The 23,623-nt window shown below is 49.7% G+C and overlaps 1 protein-coding gene across 4 annotated transcripts in view; it reads left to right on the top strand.

The window, feature by feature from the left end:
- Positions 1 to 374: 374 nt before the first annotated feature.
- LOC132382872 (integrin alpha-M-like) overlaps positions 375 to 23,623 on the top strand; it is a 41,175-nt gene continuing 17,926 nt past the window's right edge. The window contains exons 1-14 of one of the 4 annotated variants that reach the window (XM_059953360.1): positions 375 to 514; positions 1,515 to 1,668; positions 4,663 to 4,786; positions 6,354 to 6,483; positions 8,018 to 8,109; positions 8,718 to 8,773; positions 9,432 to 9,546; positions 11,377 to 11,504; positions 11,814 to 11,962; positions 12,634 to 12,787; positions 15,745 to 15,892; positions 16,534 to 16,607; positions 21,856 to 21,982; positions 23,245 to 23,390. In XM_059953360.1, coding sequence (XP_059809343.1) covers positions 4,732 to 4,786; positions 6,354 to 6,483; positions 8,018 to 8,109; positions 8,718 to 8,773; positions 9,432 to 9,546; positions 11,377 to 11,504; positions 11,814 to 11,962; positions 12,634 to 12,787; positions 15,745 to 15,892; positions 16,534 to 16,607; positions 21,856 to 21,982; positions 23,245 to 23,390 — 1,374 coding nt within the window. In that variant the 5' untranslated portion in view covers positions 375 to 514; positions 1,515 to 1,668; positions 4,663 to 4,731. Of the gene's footprint in view, positions 515 to 1,514; positions 1,669 to 4,624; positions 4,787 to 6,353; positions 6,484 to 8,017; positions 8,110 to 8,717; positions 8,774 to 9,431; positions 9,547 to 11,376; positions 11,505 to 11,813; positions 11,963 to 12,633; positions 12,788 to 15,744; positions 15,893 to 16,533; positions 16,608 to 21,855; positions 21,983 to 23,244; positions 23,391 to 23,623 lie in introns of all 4 variants that reach the window. The other 3 variants (XM_059953359.1, XM_059953358.1, XM_059953361.1) reach the window with 3 other exon arrangements.

Raw genomic sequence — 23,623 nt, 5'->3', positions numbered from 1 at the left:
AGTTGATTGATTTTTCCACTCTACCCCATTCTCCTGCCTTCTCCCTGTAAGCATTGACCTCCTCACTAATCAAGAACCTATCAACCCCCGTTTTAAATGCACCGAAAGACACTTGTCTGTCACCAATCTCTGGCTAAAGAATTCCTCTTTAGATGCTGTTATCCAGCTTGGCGGTACTGCCTTTTGTATCTTCGGCAAGGTGGGGAAAGAAAGAAAGGACATCCGAGAGAGCTCGGGCTCTCTGATGCTTTACCGAGGCCGCGGGAAGTGTAGACAGAGTTCATGGAGGGGGCACTGTTTTCCATGGCGTATCAACTGGGCGCAAAAACTCGATGCGGTTTCCTCCGGAAACACTGTTGTGTAAACCGCTGGTGGGGCCTCATTCCGAGCACTGAGTGCGAGTTCAGACTCCGTGCTGCAGAAAAGATGTGGTTAAACCGCAAAGGATACGGAGAAGATTTAGGAGGATGTGCCCAGGACTAGAGGGCCTGTGGTAGTGGGAGCCGCTGGCCAGGTGAGCAGTTTTAGCCATGGAGCGTGGGGAAATAAATAGGCCACTTAATCGAAGTCTTTGAAATAACGTAAAGCGTAAATAGGGTGGACGGTTGCATTCTTTTCCTCGGGATAGGGGAGTTCAAAACTAGGGGGCTTAAGTTTAGGGTGAGAGGAAATCAGAATCAGGTTTATTACCGACATACGTTGTGACATTTCTTCTTTTGTGCCAATAGAGTGTTACGAGAAATATTTTGGAAGCAACGAGGTAGTGCAAAAGGAAAGCAAGAAATTAGGTTCATGATCCGTTCAGAAATCTGATGGCGAGGGACCAGAGTGGCTACTCTTTTTGACACAGACGGTGGTGTGTACAGTTCATGGGACGAGCTGCCAGAGTAAGCGGTTGAGGAAGGTACAATAGTGTTAGATAAGAAGCGTATGGATAAGTGCTTCTTACTGTACCTGTCTTAAACACTTGCTTTGGTAGCTCGTTCGTGGAGGGTCTTGGAGCGATAGGAGCTGAGCGCAGGAAATTTGGACGAGCTGGGAGGGGCAGGTCGGGCTGACGGTCCTCTTTGACTCTCTGACTCTGGTCATTCACTCCACGATGTCCCAATTTATATTAAATGTGTATTTTACATATTTTATGTCGATCTTGAAGCATTTTGAACTGCTCCACCTGAGAATAAGTGGCCTGGTCGAGGTGCATAAGATGTCGGCCAGCGACTATTTTTCAGGGCGGAAATGTAGCCCATTAACAAATTCGAGCCACCGCCCACTCCCTGCGTCTGTTGTCCTTAAACGCCTCCAACCTCTATCAACTGCTCTAGTATTTACCCTCGTAAAAAGATTTTGACTATCTATTCTTTCTATGCCTCCCAATTTAAAAACCTCTATCAGGTCTCCCCTTGGACTTCGTCCTTCCAGTTAAAACGGCCTAACTTTGTCCAGCCTCTCCTTATACTGTATTCCCTGTAATCCAGCCACCGTCGTGTTAAATCTCTTGTGCATCCTGTTTGCAGCCTTCCTGTCTCAGCGCGACCGGAATTGGACACAATACTGACCAAAGTTTAATACAGCTGCAATCTGATTTCCTTTCTTAACAAACCAAATGAACGCCTTCTTTGCCGCCTATCCAATTGTGTGGCCGCTCACAGTGATCTGTGGACCCGAACGGTAAGATCTCTTTGGTCCCCAGTGCGATTAAGGAGTCTATCATCATATTAAATCCTGGTGATATACCGATACTCTCAGATTTAGGTTCAGGTTTATTATTACCGATACACCGTAGACATATTTTGCCGGAGCAGTACAGGGCCAGACATATACAGTAAGAAAATACTTTAAGTTACAAAACTACACAGAGTTTCAAAGAAGAACAGAGGTGGTGTTCAAGGGGTTATTAATCCGAGAGTAGGGAGAAGAACGTGTTCCTGAATCCCTGAGTGTGTGACTTCAGGCTCTTGCACCTCCATCCTGATGGCAGTTGCGAGGAGAGGATATGCCCCTAGACGGGAGTGCAACCAGGCAGAGTTCTGGACTGTTTGCTCGGGCCTTTCGAGACATACCGAGTCTCCTCAAATTCCTCAGTCTCCTCACGCCGCTGGTGTGCCCTCGTCGAGCTGTATCAGTGTGTTGGCCTCGGACAGGTCCTCTGAGATATTGCTGCTTAGGAGCTTCAGGCTCCCCCCACCTTTCCACGGTTGAACCCTCGATGAGGACTGCCGAATGTTTCCCGATATCCCCTTCCTGAAGTCCACAGCGAGTTCCTTGGCCTTGCTGACGTTGAGTGCCAGGTTTCTGTCGCGACACCTTTGAACCAGCTGACCTACTTCGCTCTTATAACATATAACCATATAACAGTCACAGCACGGAAACATAGTCCGTGCCGAACTCTTAATCTCACTTAGTCCCACCTACCCGCACTCAACCCATAACCCTCCACTCCTTTCCTGTCCATATACCTATCCAATTTTACCTTAAATGACACAACTGAACTGGCCTCTGCTACTTCTACAGGAAGCTCATTCCACACAGCTATCACTCTCTGAGTAAAGAAATACCCCCTCGGTTTTCCCTTAAACTTCTGCCCCCTAACTCTCAAATCATGTCCTATCGTTTGAATCTCCCCTACTCTCAATGGAAACAACCTATTCACGTCAACTCTATCTATCCCTCTCAAAATTTTAAATACCTCGATCAAATCCCCCCTCAACCTTCTACGCTCCAATGAATAGAGACCTAACTTGTTCAACCTTTCTCTGTAACTTAAGTGCTGAAACCCAGGTAACAACCTAGTAAATCGTCTCTGCACTCTCTCTAATTTATTGATATCTTTCCTATAATTCGGTGACCAGAACTGTAAACAATATTCTAAATTTGACCTTACCAATGCCTTGTACAATTTTAACATTACATCCCAACTTCTGTACTCAATGCTCTGATTTATAAAGGCCAGCGTTCCAAAAGCCTTCTTCACCACCCTATCTACATGAGACTCCACCTTCAGGGAACTATGCACCATTATTCCTAGATCTCTCTGTTCTTCTGCATTCCTCAATGCCCTACCATTTACCCTATATGTTCTATTTGGATTATTCCTGCCAAAATATAGAACCTCACACTTCTCAGCATTAAACTCCATCTGCCAACGTTCAGCCCATTCTTCTAACCGGCATAAATCTCCCTGCAAGCTTTGAAAATCCACCTCATTATCCACAACACCTCCTACCTTAGTATCATCGGCATACTTACTAATCCAATTTATCACCCCATCATCCAGATCATTTATGTATATTACAAACAACATTGGGCCCAAAGCAGATCCCTGAGGCACCCCGCTAGTCACCGGCCTCCATCCCGATAAACAATTATCCACCACTACTCTCTGGCATCTCCCATCTAGCAACTGTTGAATCCATTTTATTACTCCAGCATTAATACCTAACGACTGATCCTTCTGAACTAACCTTCCATGTGGAACTTTGTCAAAGGCTTTGCTGAAGTCCATATAGACTACATCCACTGCCTTACCCTCGTCAACATTCCTCGTAACTTCTTCAAAAAATTCAATAAGGTTTGTCAAACATGACCTTCCACGCACAAATCCATGCTGGCTACTCCTAATCAGATCTTGTCTATCCAGATAATTATTAATACTATCTCTAAGAATACTTTCCATTAATTTACCCACCACTGATGTCAAACTGACAGGTCTATAATTGCTAGGCTTACTTCTAGAACCCTTTTTAAACAATGGAACCACATGAGCAATACGCCAATCCTCCGGCACAATCCCCGTTTCTAATGACATATTAAAGATCTCCGTCAGAGCTCCTGCTATTTCTACACAAACTTCCCTCAAGGTCCTGGGGAATATCCTGTCAGGATCCGGAGATTTATCCACTTTTAAATTTCTTAAAAGCGCCAGTACTTCCACCTCTTTAATTGTCATAGGTTCCATAACTTCCTTACTTGTTTCCCACACCTTACACAATTCAATATCCTTCTCCTTAGTGAATACCGAAGAGAAGAAATCGTTCAAAATCTCTCCCATCTCCCTCGGCTCCACACATAGCTGACCACTCTGATTCTCTAAGGGGCCAATTTTATCCCTCACTATCCTCTTGCTTTTAATATAGCTGTAGAAACCGTTCGGATTTACTTTCACCTTATTTGCCAAACCAACCTCTTATCTTCTTTTAGCTTTTCTAATCTCTTTCTTAAGATTCCTTTTACATTCTTTATATTCCTCGAGCAATTCCTTTACTCCATGCTGCCTATATCTATTGTAGACATCCCTCTTTTTCCGAACCAAATTTCTAATATCCCTTGAAAACATTGTACGCCCTCTCTCCACTCTAGACATACCAATTCCCCGCACAAAGCAGAGCTGCTTGTGTGCCCTCGTCCTCTTTCAGTCAGGACAAGATCCGCCTCCAGCCCTCCAGCTCACACTCCTTCCCCCCACACCCCGCGTTCTCCGGGGCTGTTCGCTTCTTTTCAGGGATGCCCACTCTGCCCACCCTGTCCTTTTCCACACTATTCCCTTCCCTCCTGTCCCGATCCTCACCTCTCCACAAAACCGCATCTGGAGCGGCAGACTAGCTTGTTCTCCTCTCTGTTCTCACAGTCCCCGACCCCAGTTGTTGGTGGTTTCTCTCTCCGCAGACGGGTATCGCCTCGCCTCCTCCTGTCTGGTCCGACATTCAGATGATCAGATGATATTTGCCACCGAAGATGTTTCTGGGATCGAAGAATGTGGGATCCACTTGGGAGCTGTTCAGGATAGCGGGTGAGTTTCCCACATTACCACCTCAAACTGGGATCACAGTTAGGTTGATTACTACCGACATCTGTCATGCAAGACCTGATAAAGTGATTATAAGTTTCAGAAGGAGGGGCGGATGTTCGTTGGGGGGGGGGGGAGTGGAGGGAGGACAGAGGATGGAGAAGAACGATCATTCGGTGATCACTTCTATTCCAGGTATGATATCCGGACCCTCTTGTCCCACAGTCCACAGTCAATTGTTTAGACTTGCTGACATTACTCAACCTGCCTATCTGTCTCATTCCTGAGTGCTCCCTCCTCGCCATCTAAGATGCAGCCAATAACTAGTGCATCGGGAAGTTTATAGATGACGAATGAGCTGTGCCTAACCGCACATTCACGAACTCAGACAGAGTACAGCAGTGGGATAACGAACATTGCTGAGGTGTGCCTCCTTGATGTGCCGATGTGTGAAGTGATCTGTCTGGACGGCACCTAAGCCAAAACCTTTCACTTGTGAAACAATAATAAATTGGTTCATTATTATCATGAATACTGCGGTTCGCTGAAACTCTTACCTTGCACACTTCACACAGATCAATCGAGGCAGAATAAGGTAAAACAATAACTTAATGCAGAATAAAATGTTAAAAGTTTACAGTGAAAGTGCAGACAGGCAATAAGGTGCAAGTGGTAAATGGTCCGTCTGATCCGATGAGGAGGCGAATCAATATCTGGTAATAGCGGAGCAGAAGCTGTCCGTGAGACTGGGGGTGTGATTCCCCCCCGACAGCACGGAGAGAAGAGAGAATGTCCGGGGTGGACTGGGCACATTGACGTTGTTGGATGCTTTACTGGGGCAGCGAGAATCCGTCATTTCTGTGCAGATCATCAATTGATCTGGTGAAGAGTTGTATGGGAGAAAAAAAAACTGTGCCGGTGGAGTTTTATAGTGAAAAAGCCGTTGTGCTGGGTGGGGCAATTCCATTCTCTCGCCCTCAAATATCTTGCTCGAACGGTAAGAAAAGTCGTTATGATTGGAGACCTCTTGGGCTGCAGTGGTTAACCATGACGCCTGCTGTGCCTTGTCATGCCTTTCGCTCTCCACGAAGCCTTGCAGCACCGCCTTCTCGGCCGTTGGATCTTGGAGTTGATCTCATCCGCCCAGTCCGACAGAACTGGCTACGCACGTTGGGGTAGACGTATCCCTGTCTCACCAGGGTTGGAAGTTCCCGGCTACCCTCACCTGGTTTAGCCCGCCTGTCGAAGCGGTGCACCGGGGTGTGGCCACTGTCGCATGCAAACAGTTACTTGCAACCACAGGTGAGAGTTGGGTGACAGGTGGATGAAGTCGACAAGCTCGCCACCAGAGGAGTTACCCCTCCCTGGACACCCCATGCACCCCAGCGAGAAATGCAGACAGAATCGATGGAGGGGGTTCGTTTCTGTGATGTCTTTGCAGCTCTGTGTGTTTTATAGGTTTCTATATGACTAGACGGCTGTAACGGAGCTTCTCTCTGTGTCTGACTCGAGGAGTGTTGTGACAGGACGGAGAAGAGGGAATTTCACTCTGTATTCTCCCCACACACAGGTGCTCTATCGCTGTTGCTCACTGCCCACTGCTTTAATCTCGACACAGCTGGGGCAACGATATCCCCCACCGGGAATGGGTCTGAGTTCGGTGATCGCGTGTTCCAGTTTGGAGACGATCAGAACAGCTGGTGAGTTTGGCGGGAATTGGGAGGGTGTGGGCAAGGGTCAGCGACAAGGAGAGAGGATGACTCTGTGGAGGGAACTTCACTCTGAGTCTGTGCGGGAGTGTGCAGTGGGACGGTGCAAAGTGAGCTTTCCTCTGTGTCTGACTCCCGGATTGGTGTGTGATGTATCACCCACTCTCCATGATTTGGACATGACGTCTCGTACTGCACTGTCTTAGGCAACTGAGCCGTCTGTGGACCTAGTTTCCTCTGGAGCCCTGGGTACCAAATGCTCTCACTTCATTTCCTGGGCACTGTGCAGAGACCCCATCAGTGTCTTTTGCTGACACCCCTGCATGACGCCCTCATTGAGGCTCTTGTCGCCTGGATAAACTGATCTTAGCAGGTCAGCTGATCCGGACAGGACCTCTCTGCCCTCTGTTGAGGACACACAGTATCCTCTTCTATGTTCGGCCCAATTAATACCTCCAGAATTTCCTCCCACGTCTCCCCATCGCTTGAATACTGATCCCCAGTACTATTTCCGACTGCCATCCTCCGGTAAGGACGCAACGTTTTGTTGTTCTCCAGTCTTCTAGCACCGCAGCTGTAGCCAGGGAGGAATATAAATTCTGTGCCAGTTGTAAGACGATGCCTCCCTCACACTACCGCCCATCAAGATCACCGGGGGGGTTTGTCGTCTGACTCTGGGAACCTATCCAATTGCTTCTTTGCTGTACCTCCTTCTCTCCTCGCTCTCCCCCTTATCTCTGCTGCCGTACCACACCATCCTCTCCCTTATTCATATCCAGTACCCCACTTCTCATCAGTGCTCCCTCCCCTCCCCATCTATCCTTTCCTTCCTTCCCGCTCCCTCCTTTCCGCCTCTCCTACGGCTCTGCTTCCTTGCTGCTCCCTGCCCACGGTGCTGACTCCTTCCCTATCAGCGTTTCTTCCTTATCACCCTACCTGTGGCTCTCCCATCCGGCGAATAGCCCCAGTTTCCTCACTCCCTCCTCCGGTCCTTGCCTGCCTCCTGTCCTGCAATGCTCCCGCTCATTCCGCTTCCCTCCCTGCCAGCCATCCCTCTGTACATCATTCCTCCACAGAGCACCCACTCTCTCCACAAATCCTTAAATCTCCACAGTGCGCCCTCCTCTCCAACTTCCACCCCCATTCAACCACCCTCACCGCCCCATCCTCCCAACTCACTGCCCTTCCTTCTCCCTCTGTTCTTGCCACCGACCCTCCCGTTCCTCTCTCACTCCACCTCCAAATCTCTCAATCGTCCCCTCCTCTCCACTCCTTACCTATTCAGAGCTCTTCCCACTCAATCTTCTGCCCCCTCCCGTGCTGGGCCTTCCTCGGTCATCTTTACCTTCCTCCTGCCTTCACGTTCTCCCTCCTCTCTCATCTCTCAACGCCACTCCCCTCCTCCAGTCTCATCCCCGCCGTCCTTCCCTCCCCGCCCGCCTCTCCCACCCCTCTCGACCCTCTCATTCCTCCCTCTTCTGGTGCCCCGGAATTACGACTCTGCACCCCTTATCCTCTTCTGCAGGATCGGAGTGATGGGAAAGGACCAGATGGGAAGCGCCGTCTTACTCCGCTGCCCGGTCGGAGGCGGTGACTGCCACCCCACCAACGTCACTGGTGAATGATCCCTGAGGGCGATTGGTGGCGACACAGTGAGGGGACAGTACAAGGGAAGGGAGGGAGGGGGCAACCGTAGGGGTAAGAGGGTAAGTAGGCCGAGGGAGGGGATGAGAGCCAAAGGCCGGAACCGAGAGAAGTGAAGGGAGGGGAGAGTAGGGAAAAGTGTGAGGAGAGTGGGAAGATGCGAAGAGAGGAGGGGAAGAGAGTGGTGGAGGGAAAGCGGTAGAGAGAGTGTGGAGGAATTATGAAACGAAGAAGGTAGGCAGAAGGAGAGAGAGGGGCAGGAGGCGGGAGCTCGGAAGGTGAAGAGACAAAGGAGAGGGGAGGAAGGGGAGAGGGGAGAAGCCGGGAATGCGGAAAGCAGAGGATTTGATGATGGACTGGGAGGGAGCGGAGAGGAGAGGTTAGGGGAGAGAAAGGGAGGAAGATGGAAAAAGGGGAAAGGGAGAGTTAGGGTAAGGGAATGTGCTGTAAAGGGGGAAGGGTGAGGGGAGGAGGAGTGGAGATGTGTGAGAAGGGAACGGAGGTGGTAGGGGAGGGAAATTTTCTGCACGCTGTTCCTCTGACTGCTTCGCTAACGGCCTTGTCTCTCGTTGTTCTCGCAGATTCCTTCAACAACCCCGCCGCGCTTTCAATGGACGCTTCGGGGCCAAACCTGGTGGTAGGTTCCTCACGTCCCGTCCTTTCCGTCCCTACCCTACATCGTCGCCTCTCACTCGCCCTCCCCTTTACAGCTTTACTTTGAACTTTGAACACTTCCTCCTTCACTCCCTAAGTAGCGACCTCTCTCTTTCCCCTGGCGCTTCGTCCGTCTTCAACCACATCAGGATTCCATTCATCCCCCCTCCTTTCCTCTCCCCCTCCCTCCCTTTTCTACTCCCTCCAGCATTCTAGCTCCCTCGCCCTCCACCCCTCCTAAGTATTGCTTTTTTCCCGACCTGACCATCCTCCCAATCCGCGCCTCTCCTTCCTTGGTGCTTATCTGCCCCCAGATCCCGTGGCCCTCTGGTGTCTCTGGGGGTAGTACATCGAGGGCAGGAAGGTGAGGGGATGACTGGTGATTGGAGAGGGTGGGGAAGGCTGCTTCTCTGGGTAACACCCACTCTAGCCCTCCTTCCCCTCTCTCTCTCCCTCTCTTTTCCTTCCCTCCCTCTCTCACTCACACACTCTCTCTCCCCGTCTTCCTCTCTCTGACTCTCTCTCTCCCCCTCACTCTCTCTCCCCTCTTTCTCTCCCTCACTCCCTCTCCCTTCTTCCTCTCCCTCTCCCTCTCTCACACACACTCAGACCTTCTCTCTCACTCTCACCCTCCGCTCTAGGTCTGTGATCCCAACACGGTGTTTGGATGCATGAGAAACACCTGGTTCCCAGGAAAGTGCATTCGGTTCGGAAAGCAGCTGGAACTGGAAGCTCCACTGGACATCGGAAAAATCGGTGAGGACAGGGGAGAAGAGGGGCGGGTCAAGGGTGGAGGGTGAGAGGAGGAATGGGCAGGGGTGAGGAGGGAGGGGAATGCCCAGTGGAGCTTCCTGTTCCGGAGGGTTGGGCGTGGAGAGAGAGCAAGGGGGTGAGGAGGGCAAGAGGAGTAGGAGGGGTGTGGAGAGAGGACATATTATGCGGAGAGATGATGAGAAAGAGAGAGGAAGGTGGAATGGGAGAAATAGAATTGCAAGGACGAAGAGAGGGGGAGGGGAGAAGTTTACTTTATTGTCACCAAACAATTGATACTGGAGCGTACAATCATCACAGCGATATTTATTTCTGCGCTTTGCGCTCCCTGGAGTACAAATCGAAGTAAATGTAATAAAAATTTAAATTATAAATCGTAATTAGAAAACTGAAAAGGGATAGTAAGGTGGTGCAAGTCAGGTCCGGATATTTGGAAGGTACGGCCCAGATCCGGGTCAGGATCCGTTCAGCAGTCCTATCACAGTTGGAAAGAAACTGTTCCCAAATCCGGCCGTACGAATCTTCAATCTCCTGAACCTTCTCCCTGAGGGAAGAGGGACAAAAAGTGTGTTGGCTGGGTGAGTCGTGTTCTTGATTATCTTGGCAGCACTGCTCCAACAGCGTGCGGTGTAAAGTGAGTCCAAGGATGGAAGATTGGTTTGTGTGATGTGCGGCGCTGTGTTCACGATCTTCTGCAGCTTCTTCCGGTCTTGGACAGGACAACTTCCATACCAGGTTGTGATCCACCCTGGAAGAATGTTTTCTACGGTGCACCTATAAAAATTAGTGAGGGTTTTAAGGGACAGGCCAAATTTCTTCAGCTTTCTGAGGAAGTAAGGACGCTGGTGGGCTTTCATGGCAGTGGACTCTGCTTGGTTAGACCAAGTCAGGTCATTTGTGATATTCACCCCGAGGAACTTAAAGCTTTTAACCTGTTCCACCTGCGCACCACCGATGTAGATGGGGTCGTGCCGTCCACCGCTCCTTCTTAAGTCAACAACCAATTCCTTCGTCTTGCTGACATTGAGGGATAGGTTATTGTCTTCGCACCATGCCACCAGGTTCTTAATTTCCTCTCTGTACTCAGACTCATCATTACTCAAGATACGGCCTACAATTGTGGTGTCATCAGCAAACTTATATATTGAGTTCGAAGGAAACTTGGCTACACAATCATGGGTGTACAGTGAATACAGCAGGGGGCTGAGTACACAGCCTCGTGGGGCACCGGTGCTCAGAGTGATTGTAGAGGAGAGCTTGTCCCCTATCTTTACAGCCTGGGTCCTGTCTGTCAGGAAGTTGAAGATCCAGCTGCAGATCTGAGTGCTAAGACCCAGATTTTGGAGCTTAGGGATCAGTTTATTTGGAATGATGGTTGGTAGGGTAGAGAGAGAAAGAGAGGAGGAAGGGGAGAGAAAGGGAAGGGAGAAAGAAAGAACGAAGGGGAAACGAGTGGGAGCTAAAAGAGAAGGAATGGGAAAGGAGAGAGTGGATTAACGAGAGGAGAGGAGGAGAGTGAGGTATGGAGCTGAGAAAGGGTTAGGAGAGGGAGGAAGGAGAGAGGAGTGGTGTAAGATAGAGGAAGGTGAAAGGGAGACGTTCACGGAGTGAGAAGGAATGTTTATGAGTGAGAGTTTAGGATGGATTGAGGGTAAAGAGGTAGATGGGGAGAGGAACTAGGGAGAAGGGAGTACGGACATGACAGTAATGCCCTCCCTCGGTGCGACGCTCTCTACTTATGACAACTCCCGAGGTGCTGAGTTCCTCGCCGTCCTTCCCTCTCACATCCTCTGCCGCTCTCCCCCTCTCTGCCAGAGTGTATCCCTGAGATGCTAGATGTGGTCTTTCTCTTCGATGGGTCCAACAGTCTCAGCAAAATAGACCTGGAAGCGAACAAAATGTTCATGTTGAAGATGATGGAACAATCGGACGCTGACATGCAGGTCGGTGACGGGGCGGGGTTCACGTCAGGGGTGGGGAGGAGGGAGAAACGAGAGGAGTTGGGTGTGGAGTTGAGGGAGGTCCGGCAGGGGTATTAGTTTGGAGGCTGACACAGGCTGTGAAGAGAGCACGGGGCATTGGGGGTAAATTTCGGGACTGACACGTGACTGTGGCGAAAGAGCGAGACGGTGGGATTAGTTTGGGACTGACATGGGCCTGCGGAAGAGAGGCAGGTCAATGGGGCTAGTTGAGCAGATACACAGGACTGGGCAACTGTTTCTGTCTTCACTGAAGCCTTCTTCACTCTCCAGTTTGCCATCGTTCAATACTCCGCCATGGTCAGAACGGAACTGAGCTTTGCAACGTTCCAGGCCCAACGAGAGAATCTGGGTGAGATCGTGAATCGCATCCAACTGATGGAGAGTTCGACCTTTACCGGAACTGGGATCGATTATACCATGTAACTACTCCGTGTGCGTGACGGCAGGGTTAGAGGGAGCCCCACTCTGTGTCCGACCCCGGGGGTGGAGGGGAGAGGGGAGTGTGCTGGTACGGTGTAAAGTTAACCTCACTCTGTGTCTGACCCCGGGAGTGTGTGATGGGACGGTGTGGAGGGAGCTTCACTCTGTGTCTGACCCCGGGAGCGGGTGATGGGACGGTGTCGAGGGAGCTTCACTCTGTGTCTGACCCCAGGAGTATGTGATGGGACGGTGTGGAGGGAGCTTCACAGTGTCTGACCCCGGGAGTGTGTGATGGGACGGTGTGGAGGGAGCCACACTCTGTGTCTGATCCCTGGAGTGTGTGATGGGACGGTGTGGAGGGAAACTATCCAGCATTCTGGTAGTGATTCAATACCTCCCTCTCTCAACCACAAAAACATTAGATTTTTATTTCTTTTCACTGGAAAGAATAAGGCGGCTTTTATTTACATTAAGGGAGGGGCTTCTGAGGGTGTGTGTGTGTGTGTGATAGAGATAGAGAGTGAGAGAGGGGTGAAGAGAGATAGAGTGAGAGGAAGGGATGGGGAAAGGGAGAACGTATGATGTATACCCACTGGAATCAGGAGAGGGGAAGAATGGCCTTTCCTCCTGCTATCTTTAATGTTACACTACTCCCTCCTGTGCTGCGCAGATCTTCTGTGTTTACGGAGGAGGGTGGGGCAAGAAAAGGGGCAGCGAAGCTCCTGATTTTGATCACGGATGGAGAGACCACACAGGGAGACCTCAGTCTGTCGCAGGTCATCCAGAAGGCTAAGGACAAACAGATCACTCGCTATGCAATTGGGGTAGGTATCCCCCCTGTATGTACGTGGGTGGGATGTGTGTGGGACGGAGGTGAAGATCCGTGTGGCACAGGCATGGGGTCTGCATGTGGAAGGGGGATTCTCAGTGTGGGAGGTAGAGCGAGATCGGTGAGGGACAAAGTGGATATCTACGTGAGGAAAGGCGCGGGAATCGCTAACGTAAATATACCCAAAGATTTGGTCTTCGCAGCCTTTGTCGCAACGAATCCTGCGATCTGGCGGAAGAAATTCGTTGTCGTTGGCCCTAAAAGGCCCTCCTTCATTCTGAGGCTGAAACCTTCAGAGCTGATATCCTCACAGTAATGAAAACATCCTCTCTGTGTCCGCTTTATCCAGGCCATTAAGTATTTGGGAGGATTCAATGAGATTCCCTCCCTGCCGTGAAAATCGATTTCTCCTTCCGGTGAACAAATTCCCCTTCCCTTCCTTTAATCCCCACTCCCAACCTTCACTTCTTCTCACCTGCCTATCACTTCCCCCTGGGTCCCTTCCTCTTTCCATTTCTCCTATGGTCCACTCTCCTCTCCTATCAGATTCTTTCTTCTGCAGCCCTGGACTTGCCCCATCCAGCTGGCTTCACCTACCACGTTACCGCCAGCCTTTTTCCCCTCCCCTGCCCAATCTTTTTAATTCAGTCATCTTCACCCTTCCGACTCAGTTCTGAAGAAGGACCGAAATATCGACAGTTTATTCTGCTCATCTCCGTTCTCATCGATTCCCGAACCCATTTGGCTCCAGCAGCATTGGACTTCACTTCTCCAGCAGCATGGAACTCGCACTCCGTAACCCGCTAGCAATTCGCTGCTGGGGGGACCACCGACTTGCGTCCACGCTGGTCCGTCAGCCCAATATCCGGTTAAACATTCCGTCTCTGCACGGGGATATCCCATGTCTGCGTTGCGCCGGCGTTCTTCAGACGTGTAGCGGAGATTAAGGAACCAAAACTCCGGCAACACCTCTAATTCCTCTCATTCCCCCACATAACTGTCCCCAGAATCCTAACATGATCCTTAACTCCACTTTCTATCCTCCCCAAAAATCCCCTGAACCACAGAACAAAACAGGAAAGAACAATTACATGTCAGCGGCGACCACAACAGAGCATCGGAGCAAAAGCCACGGATTTTCTCGTTGGGGAGAAGGAAGACGAGAGGCGACTTGATACAGATGTATAAGATGATAAGAGCGAATAGATAGAGTGGACAGCCGGTACCCTTCCTCCCGGGGGGCATAATTTAAAGGTGCTTTATAGAATGTATAGGGGAATGTCAGAGGTAAGTTTTTTTACACAGGGCGTGGTAAGTGCATGGAACGCCCTGCCGTTGCTGGTGGTCGAGACAGATACATTGGTGACATTTAAGAGACTCTTCGATAGGCATGGATGAAAGGAAGATTGAGTGAAGGGTTACCTTTATACTGAAGAAGCTTAAAAGTTCGGCACAACGAATACAGTACCAGGCTGTTCAGTTCTATGTGCTGTGCTTTCCTCATCTCACCCGACCATCCTGTTAATGCCTCAATGAAACAAACATCCAAATTCCACGAAAATACTCCTTAAACAAACTCCACATTTCCGTTGTTCATTTCCTTGACAGCATCTGCTCCCAATTGACACTCACAAGTTCCTGACTGATTCGTCCTCCCCCAGTTAAATATTTTCACATGCCGTCTGTTCTTATCCTTGTAAATGCCATGGCGTTGTGGTCACTGACTCCAAAATGTCACCAGACCTGGTTAATTGCCTAGTAACAGATCACAGAATAGTCCGTACTCGAGTCGGCCTGTTTACATATTGTGTCAAGGATCTTTCCTGGATGCATCTACAAATTCCATCTCTTCTAATCCTCTTCCCTATAGAGGTGTTAATCAATATTAGGGAAGTTGCAGTCACCCATTACTATAGCCCTGTTATTTTTCATCTTTCCCAACACAAATTCTGCAGATGCTACAAAATTGAGCAACACATACAAACTGCTGGGGGGACTTAACAGATTAGGCAGCATCTATTGAGGGGGATTAAGAGATGAATTTTCATGAAGATTTGAAAGGAATGGGCGGGTCAGAATAAGAGGGTGCGGGAGGGGGAATGCGTCGTGTATGGATATAGGAAGGGGAGGTGCTGCACGAAGCTGCCAGATGATCGGTGGAAGAGAGAAAGGGAAGAAGAAGTCTGATAGAGGACAGTTGACTTTGGGAGAAATGGAAGGAGGAAGGCCGCCAGCGGGAGGTAATGGACAGAAGGGAGGGGGTGAAAGGGTAACCAGCCACAGTAATGAACAACGAAGCAAAGGATGAAGGGGCAGAAATTAGTGGAAGTTGGAGAAATTGATGTTCATACCGTCAGGTTAGAGGCTACTCAGACGGAATCTGAGATGTTGCTTCTCTGACGTGAGCTTGGCTGGAGGAGGCCATGCACGGGCATATCGGAATGAGAATAGGAAGTCGAATCGAAATGGTTTGCCACCGGGAGATCCTGCCTTTTGTGGCATCCGTAGCTGTGGCATCGGATGACCAGGAGAGACTCGCAGGTGTAGTGTTGCCTCACCTGGAATTACTATTTGGAGCCCTGAATGGTGGTGAGAAAGGAGATGTAGGGGCACGTCACTCCTGCTGGGGTAAGTGCCAGGCAAAGATCAGTGGGGAAGGAAGGATGATCCCTATGAAATATGAAGGACGGCGGAGGGAAAGCTATGCTTAGTTGCAGGATCACGTTGAAGATGCTGGTCTCTTCTCCCATCATACTAAACAGATAGAGATCCCTATGTTCTTACCTACCACCTCTGGAGCCTCAGCATCCAGCACAGCGTTCTCCAGTAGATAATCCCGCCATGATAGCCTTCCTTTCTGCAGCTGTGACACTATCCCTGATTAGTATTGCCATTCCTCTCCCCTATGAAACTGACACTGTGAGCTGGTTTCTAATTCTGTTCTGTTCACAGGTTGGACAGAGTTTCAAGGAGGGCAGCAGGGGTCTGAATGAGCTGAAAATCATCGCCTCGTCCCCCGCTTATCTGATCAAGGTGAAAGACTACAATGAGCTACGTTCTGTTTTCCAGGATGTCAAGTCCAAAATCTACAAGATTGAGGGTGAGGAATCTAAAGTAGGAAGTGGCTTCACACGGGACACCGGGGTCCCCCTCGCTCCCACCAACTTCGTCCAACTCCACTTTTTCCGCCCCTTTCCGCGTTGTCCTTGCTGCCGCCCTCTAGCCATTCCTCACCAACAGTCCCTCACTCACCTCCACCCTTCCCAGCACTTCCGTCTCTCACTTACTGCCCACCACCCTCTCCCTGCCCGCTCATTCCCTCTCCCCTTCACTGTTTGCCCCTCTCCCTCTCTCCTCCCTCTTCCTATTGCCCTCGCTCATCTTCCATTCACTCTCCGCTCCCTCTCCTCTTCATAAACCCCGCACCCTCCCCCTCTACTTCCATCCTCCCACTTCCTTTATCAATATCCATCTTTTTCTCTCTCCCTGCCCTCCCCTCCGTTTATCCTCCAACTCTATCCCATCCCATACCCCCATCCCGTGAATCTTTCCCTCCTCCACCAGTGGATTCTCCTGTCATATTCCTCCTGTCCCTCTCACCCACCTGCGTCCCACCAATTTGTGAACCCTTGTGTTTTCTCACTTCCCTACTTCATCTCCTCCCCCACCGTTTACCCTCAACTACCCGGTCCCGCTTCCACTCCCACTCCATGTCCCCATCACATTTTTTGTCTTCCACAGGAACGCAATCCTCCAGCGAGAGCTCCTTCGAGATGGAGATGTCCCAGGTGGGATTTAGCGTCCTCCTCAACGAGGTGAGAACCCTGCTGACTCCTCAGAAGAATAAAATCCGCTCCCCGGTCTTCTCAGATCCATAGGGAGTATCTGTCAGAGGAGTGACTCTGTGTCCTAAAACAGGGAACCCGACCCTTTCCCCATCTGAGCCAGACCCATTGCCTGAGTTTAGCCCAAATTTCCAATCGATGTACTTGTCTCTGTCCACGGGAGGCCACTTCTCGGCGGATGAAGCCCATAGGGAAGGATGGGGTTTGAGCAGTTGCCCTCATCAATGCTGACGGCTGGTATTTTTGAAATTCCGAGATGCATGTGATAATCGGTGTGGATTGTAGTTTATGTAGGTGTCCTTCAGTTATTCTCTGTTTTCTTTCTTGATGCTGAGTAGCGGGTGGGCGATATGTTAGTTTTTGGTGAGGGAGGGGTTTGGAGGTCGATGGTATTGTCGCTGTTTTATTGCGTGGGAGGAGTTGGGGTGGGTTAGGGGTTTGATGGTTTAGCTGCTGTGTCAGAGTGAGCGATCTGATAGTTTTTGAACGAGTGGGAAGGTTAGGGCGAGTTTGCAAGCATCGCGTCTTACTCCTTTTCGTGCGGGTGGGGGAGCCATGTTTCTTTTTGTACTTTATGGCTTTGTGGAGAAAATTAATCTCAGAGTTGTGTTCTGATAATAAAATGAACCTTTGAACCTTTGTCCAAAAGGCAGGGTCTCCTGATGGCCACCCATTATAATTCAAATTCCTTTTTCACATTCTGACATACTTGTCCATAGCTTCATCTAATGCCACGATTAGGCCAAACTCAAGTTGGAGAAGCAACATCCCATATTCTTTCCGTGTAGTCTCCATCCTGATGGCGTGAAAATCAATAGCGGTAATTCCCCCCCCCCTTCCCTTTTCTCCTTTTCCTTTCTCCAGTCTGGTCCTTCTCTCACTCCTTCTCTTCTCCTTAGATGTCTGTCACCTCCCTCTAGTTCTGTTCTCCTGTCCCTCCCTCCCATTGGATGTTCTTCCTATCGGATCCCTTGTTCTTCTGCCTTTTAGCGATCTCTTCTCAGCTTCTTACTTCATCTCCTTTCCCCACTCAACCACATTCCCCTCACCTATTCTCACCTAACACCCGCCAGCTTCTCTTCTTACCCCAGACACCTCAAACAACTTAGTTAGGGTTTCCTCCCCCTTCTTTCCAGTCTCCATGAAGTGTCTCGGCCCGAAACGACTTACCGTTTATTCCCCCCCACCACCCCCAATGTAGCCGCCTGACTTGCAAAGTTCATCCTGAGTTTTGCGACTGCGGACTTTTAAATGTTGTTATTGCAGCTGCCTGAACCACTTCCTTGGGCAACCCATTCCATGTATGAACAACCCTCTCCATGACCAGTGAACCCCTCGAGCACCTATTAAATCCCTTCACTTTCACCTCAAGTCTATGGCCTTTGCTTCTTGATTCCCTACTCTTGTGGAAAAAGACTGTTTGCATTCACCCTCTCTATGTCTCTAACCCTAACCTTCTCTGTAAGTCAGACACTCAAATCTCGGCAACGTCATCGTGAATCTCCTCTGGACTGTTTCTAGCTTAATGGCATGTTCCCTACAGCAGCGCGACCAAATCCAAACACAAAGTGCGGCCTCCCAAAGTGCAGCTCAAAACTGAACAACTGCAACACGATGTCTCAAATCCTGTACTCAGGGCCCTGACTGATGAAGGCCAGAGTGCGAAATGCCTTCTTCGCCGCTCTGTCAGCCCTTTCAGGGAAACATGTACATAAATCTTTCTGTTCTATGCTCAAATGTGGGAAGATCCCGTCGCCCAGAATCACATCCAGCAGCTTTCCCCACCACTGATGTTAGACTCACCAGCCTGCAATTCCCTGTCGTGTCCTCACAGCCATTCTTGAATGAAGCCACTATATTTGACTTCTTCTGTCTTGCTTCTGATTAACGAAGGTATATGTATCTTTGCCGGGATGCCAGAAAGTTCATTCCTGGCGTCCCGTGATTACACACTTACACAGAACAAGTCCAAAAGTCCAAAGTAACTTTATTATCGAACTACAGTGGCATGCAAAAGTTTGGGCACCCCAGTCAAAATTTCTGTTACTGTGAATAGCTAATTCAATAGAAGATGAACTGATCTCCAAAAGTCATAAAGTTAACGCTGACGCATTTCTTTTCAACATTTTAAGCAAGGTTAATGTATTATTTTTGTTTTGTACAATTTTAGAGTGCAAAAAAGGAAAGGAGCACCACACAAAAGTTTGGGCACCCCAAGAGATTTGAGCTCTCAGATAACTTTTACCAAGGTCTCAGACCTTAATCAGCTTTGTAGGGTGATGTCATGTGTTGTGATGGAAATGAGAAAGATTCTTTGGGTCTCAGAGGCAAGGGCTCTGGACCACAGTTTTAACAATAAGGAGTTTATTTACAAAGGGAGAAAAAGCTTGGGAACAACACAAGTGGCTACAGTATTCGTACAAACGCGCTGAAGATAGAGGAGCGTGGGAAAAGTCGGGTCTGCAGTACAACACACGGGAAAATGGTGTGGGGACGGAGTACAGGTACACAAACAAGCAAGGGAAAAGTAACTACAATGCCTGCCCCCCTTGGCTAAGGGCAGGTACGGCTCTTTGCTAAAAGGACAACAATAAACGCTCCCACAACGCTATTCAATGAACACCTTACCACGTGTCTCCAGCGCTGTTCTGCGGTCCTCAGCCTGGAGCCAGGGTGGTCCCTCGAGGATGGCAAGAGAGAGCGAGCCAAGCACATGTAGCACCCTTTATAGGTCAGGGCGCCAACGGCTTGGTGCTAGACAGGTTAATTCAATTAAGGTGGCCAATGGGAGGGGCGAAATGTTGACGGGCAGGTGGTGTGACCTCCGACCAGGTGAGGGCACTGCTGTCATGTGACAGGCACGGCTCTCTGGTTACAACTTGTTCATAGTCATCATTAGGAAAGGCCAGGTGATGCAAATTTCAAAGCTTTATAAATACTATACCCTAACTCCTCAAACCTTGTCCCAACAATCAGCAGCCATGTGCTCCTCAAAGCAGCTGCCTAGCACTCTGAAAATTAAAATAAATAATGCCCACAAAGCAGAAGGCTATACGAAGGTAGCAAAGCGTCTACAGGTTGCCATTTCCTCCGTTAGTAGTTAACGGGAACAGTGGAGGTCAAGTTGAGGTCTGGAAGACCAAGAAAACTTTCCAAGAGAACTGCTCGTAGGATTGCTAGAAAGGAAAATCAAAACGCCCATTTCACTGCAAAAGACCTTCAGGAAGATTTAGCAGACTCTGGAGTAGTGGTGCTCTGGTCTACTGTGCAGCGACACCTGCACAAATATGACCTTCATGGAAGAGTCATCAGAAGAAACCCTTTCCTGCGTGCTCACCACAGAATTCAGCATCAGAAGTCTGCAAAGGAACATCTAAACAAGATTGATGCATTTTGGAAACAAGTCCTGTGGACTGATGAAGTTAAAATAGAACTTTTTTGCCGCAATGAGCAAAGGTGTATTTGGAGAAAAAAAGGTGCAGAATTTCATCAAAAGAACACCTCTCCAACCATTAAGCACGGGGGTGGATCGATCATGCTTTGGGCTTGTGTTGCAGCCAGTGGCACAGGGAACATTTCACTGGTAGAGGGAAGAATGAATTCAATTAAATGCCAGCAATTTCTGGAAGCAAAGATCACACCGTCTGTAAAAAAAAAAATCTGAAGATGAAGAGGATGGCTTCTACAGCAGGATAATGATCCTAAACACACCTCAAAATCCACAATGGACTTCCTCAAGAGGCGCAAGCTGAAGGTTTTGCCATGGCCCTCACAGTCCCCTGACCTAAACATCATCAAAAATCTATGGATAGACCTCAAAAGAGCAGTGAATGCAAGAAGGCCCAAATTTTTCGCGGAACTGGAAGCCTTTTGTAAGGAAGAATGGGCGAAAATCCCTCAGTCAAGGATTGAGACTCTCAGCTAGCTACAGAAAGTGTTTACAAGCTGTGATACTTGCCAAAGGGGGTGTTACTAAGTACTGACCGTCCAGGGTGCCCAAACTTTCGCTTCAGGCCTTTTTCCTTTTTTTGTTATTTTGAAGCAGTAAAAGATGGAGATAAAAAAGTAATCTTGCTTAAGATATTAAAGAAATGTGTCATCTTTAACTACATGCCTTTTGGAAATCAGTGCATCGTTTCCTCGTTTAGCTATTCACAGAGACAGAAATTTTGACCAGGGGTGCCCAAGCTTTTGCATGCCACTGTATATGTACGTCACCAGGTACAACCCTGAGATTGATTTCTGTGAACATTCACAGTCATACAAAGAAAACCATCAAATTAATGAAAAATCGACACAAGATGGACAAACAACCGTTGTGAAAAAGTTAATAAACTGTGCAAACAGAAAAAGAAAAACAAGAAAGCAAACAATAGTACTGTAAATAAATAAGTATTAAACATCGAGGACATGAGAAGAAGAGTCCCTGAAAGTGAGTTCATGGGTTGTGACAACAGTTTAATGTTGAGGTTGATTGAAATTCAGTGAAGTTATTCCCTCTCTTCCTGAACCTGGTGGTTGTGGGACCTGAGACTCTTGTACCTCATTCTTGACGGCAACAGAGAGAAGAGAGCCTGGTCTGCCTGGTGGGGGTTCTTGTTGATGTATGCGGTTTCACTTTTCACCGCTCCTTGTAGATGTGCCCTGTTGTGAGAAGATGGGATCAACAGCTGCAGAAAGTGCAAGGAAGTAAACGTAACCACTACTAACACCCTAAGGTGCTGCCCCTTCTCTTTAAGTACCCACCGCTGAAATATTTCGCCTTCCCTTCGCCAGAGCCACTGGAACTGAGTACTGGAACTCCGTCTGCTACCAGCGCTGCGAGATCCTCGATGCCAGAGAAGATGGGAAAAGAAAGACTCACCCCACCTTCTGAAAGAGCGACCGGGGCAATAATTGCTGGCGTCCCCTGCACCTTGTAGAGGGACGATTATGATTGGGTAAATGAGTCTGGAGTCTGCCTCATCGGGTAAGGCGATTGGGGATAGCTGAAAAATGCTGGCATTTGGTCATCCTCTCAAGGGTCGACTGGTGATGGGCTGTGTACTGGGAAGATACTGACATTCTCAATGGCAACTGGGGATGAACAATAAACGTTGGCATCCCGTCCCCCTCCCACCCTGCTGTAGTCTCCATGGGATGAATGGTAGCTTTCCCGGATCTGTCTTCTCACAAGCCATCACGCCTAACGGCCCACCTCTCTCTCCTCCCTTTCCAGGACTCGGTCCTCCTGGGGGCCGTGGGGGCCTATGACTGGTCTGGAGGCCTGGTGGAGATTCGCGATAAGGTGAGGACCTTCATTAACGTCTCCAAGTGTCACCACGACATGAAGAACGCCTACCTAGGTAACCATACAGAACGACCGGAATGAGGTGGGTTGGGCAGGGGAGGTGGGAGTGGGGGAGGGGGCAAGGGAAAAGAAGCCACGGCGAAATTATGTCGGGTTCATGGAGAGATCCAGTGTTTGGACTGGAAGGAAAGGAGAGCAGAGGAACGGGCTTGAGAGCGGAGGCACAAGTTCACATTGTCACCCCTCCGATCTTCCCCGACCCTCCCCTACACCACTCACATCGCGACCCTTCCAACCATACCCGTCTCTGAGAACCTTGCCTCCCCTACACTCCTTTCCTCTCTTTGACTCTCTCGCTCCTCTCTACGACTCTGTGCCTTTCCGTCTCCGTGGCCCTATCCCTTCCCTACTCACTTACCCGCCTCTGTCACTCCCTCCCTCGCTACACTTTTTCCCGCCTGTAGACACCTTCCTCTCAATTCAATGGTTCAATAGTTCAATTTAATATCAGAGAATGTATACAGTATACAACCTGTAACTCTTACTCTTAACAGATATCCGTTAATCAGAAAAAAGCAAATGAATGCCAGAAAACGTGAGAATCCTAAAGCTCCCTCTCCCCCCCCCCACGCACAAGCAGCAGCAAAAGCGTCAACTTTCCCCGTCGCCTCTCTCAGAACCCACCATGCAAGCAATGGCAAATCCCCACAGAGACAGCTCTGACACCATCCCTCACTGTCTCTGTGATCCCATCCCTCCCTGTCTCTGTGACCCATCCCTCTCTGTGACACCATCCCTCACCGCATCTGTGACCCCATCCCTCCCTGTATCTGGGACCCCTTCCCTCACTCTATCTGCGGCCCCGTCCCTCACCGTTTCTGTGATCCCTTCCCTCCCTGTATCTGCAGCCCCGTCCCTCACTGTGTCTGCGGCTCCGTCTCTCCCTGTATCTGCAGCCCCATCCCTCACTGTCTTTGCGGCTCCGTCCCTCCCTGTTTCTGGGACCCCTTCCCTCACTGTATCTGCGGCCCCGTCCGTCACCGTATCTGTGACCCCTTCCCTCACTGTCTCTGTGACCCCGTCCCTCACCGTATCTGTGACCCCTTCCCTCACTGTCTCTGTGACCCCGTCCCCCACCGTTTCTGTGATCCCTTCCCTCCCTGTCTTTGCGGCTCCGTCCCTCCCTGTTTCTGCGGTCCCGTCCCTCCCTGTCGCTGTGACCCCTTCCCTCACCATCTCTGCGACCCCATCCCTAACTGTCTCTGTGACCCCATTCCTGCAGCACTAATGTTGTTTCGGCCTTTCTACTCACTGTAGGTTACTCCGTGGAGAGGGCGGTATACGGGAACAGCACCCTCTACGTGGTGGGTGCTCCCCGCTATCAGCACAAGGGAAAAGTCGTCGTCTTCGGCCAGGGAGGCAACGAGACCTGGGAACCAAAGCAACACATTAAAGGAGAACAGGTTCGGTCCTCTGAGGAGGAAGAGAGAGGGCGGGAGAGTCGGTGTGCGAGGGGGAGCAGCAAGGAAGTCATAGGAGTGTCGGACCCTCCGGTGTGGAGGGATGGTCATTCTTTGTCTAACCCCGGTAAAGTGTGACCCTGCTAGTGTGTTGGGGCGGTGGGAACAAACCATCACACCATGACTGCGGGAGTGTGCAATGCAACGGCGTGGTGGGGCTGCACTCTGTCTTAGCC

This window comes from Hypanus sabinus, chromosome 29 (genome assembly GCF_030144855.1).
Source record: "Hypanus sabinus isolate sHypSab1 chromosome 29, sHypSab1.hap1, whole genome shotgun sequence".
Classification (NCBI taxonomy): domain Eukaryota; kingdom Metazoa; phylum Chordata; class Chondrichthyes; order Myliobatiformes; family Dasyatidae; genus Hypanus; species Hypanus sabinus.
Note: the sequence above shows the minus strand (reverse complement) of the source record. Positions and strands in the feature narration are given on the sequence as shown.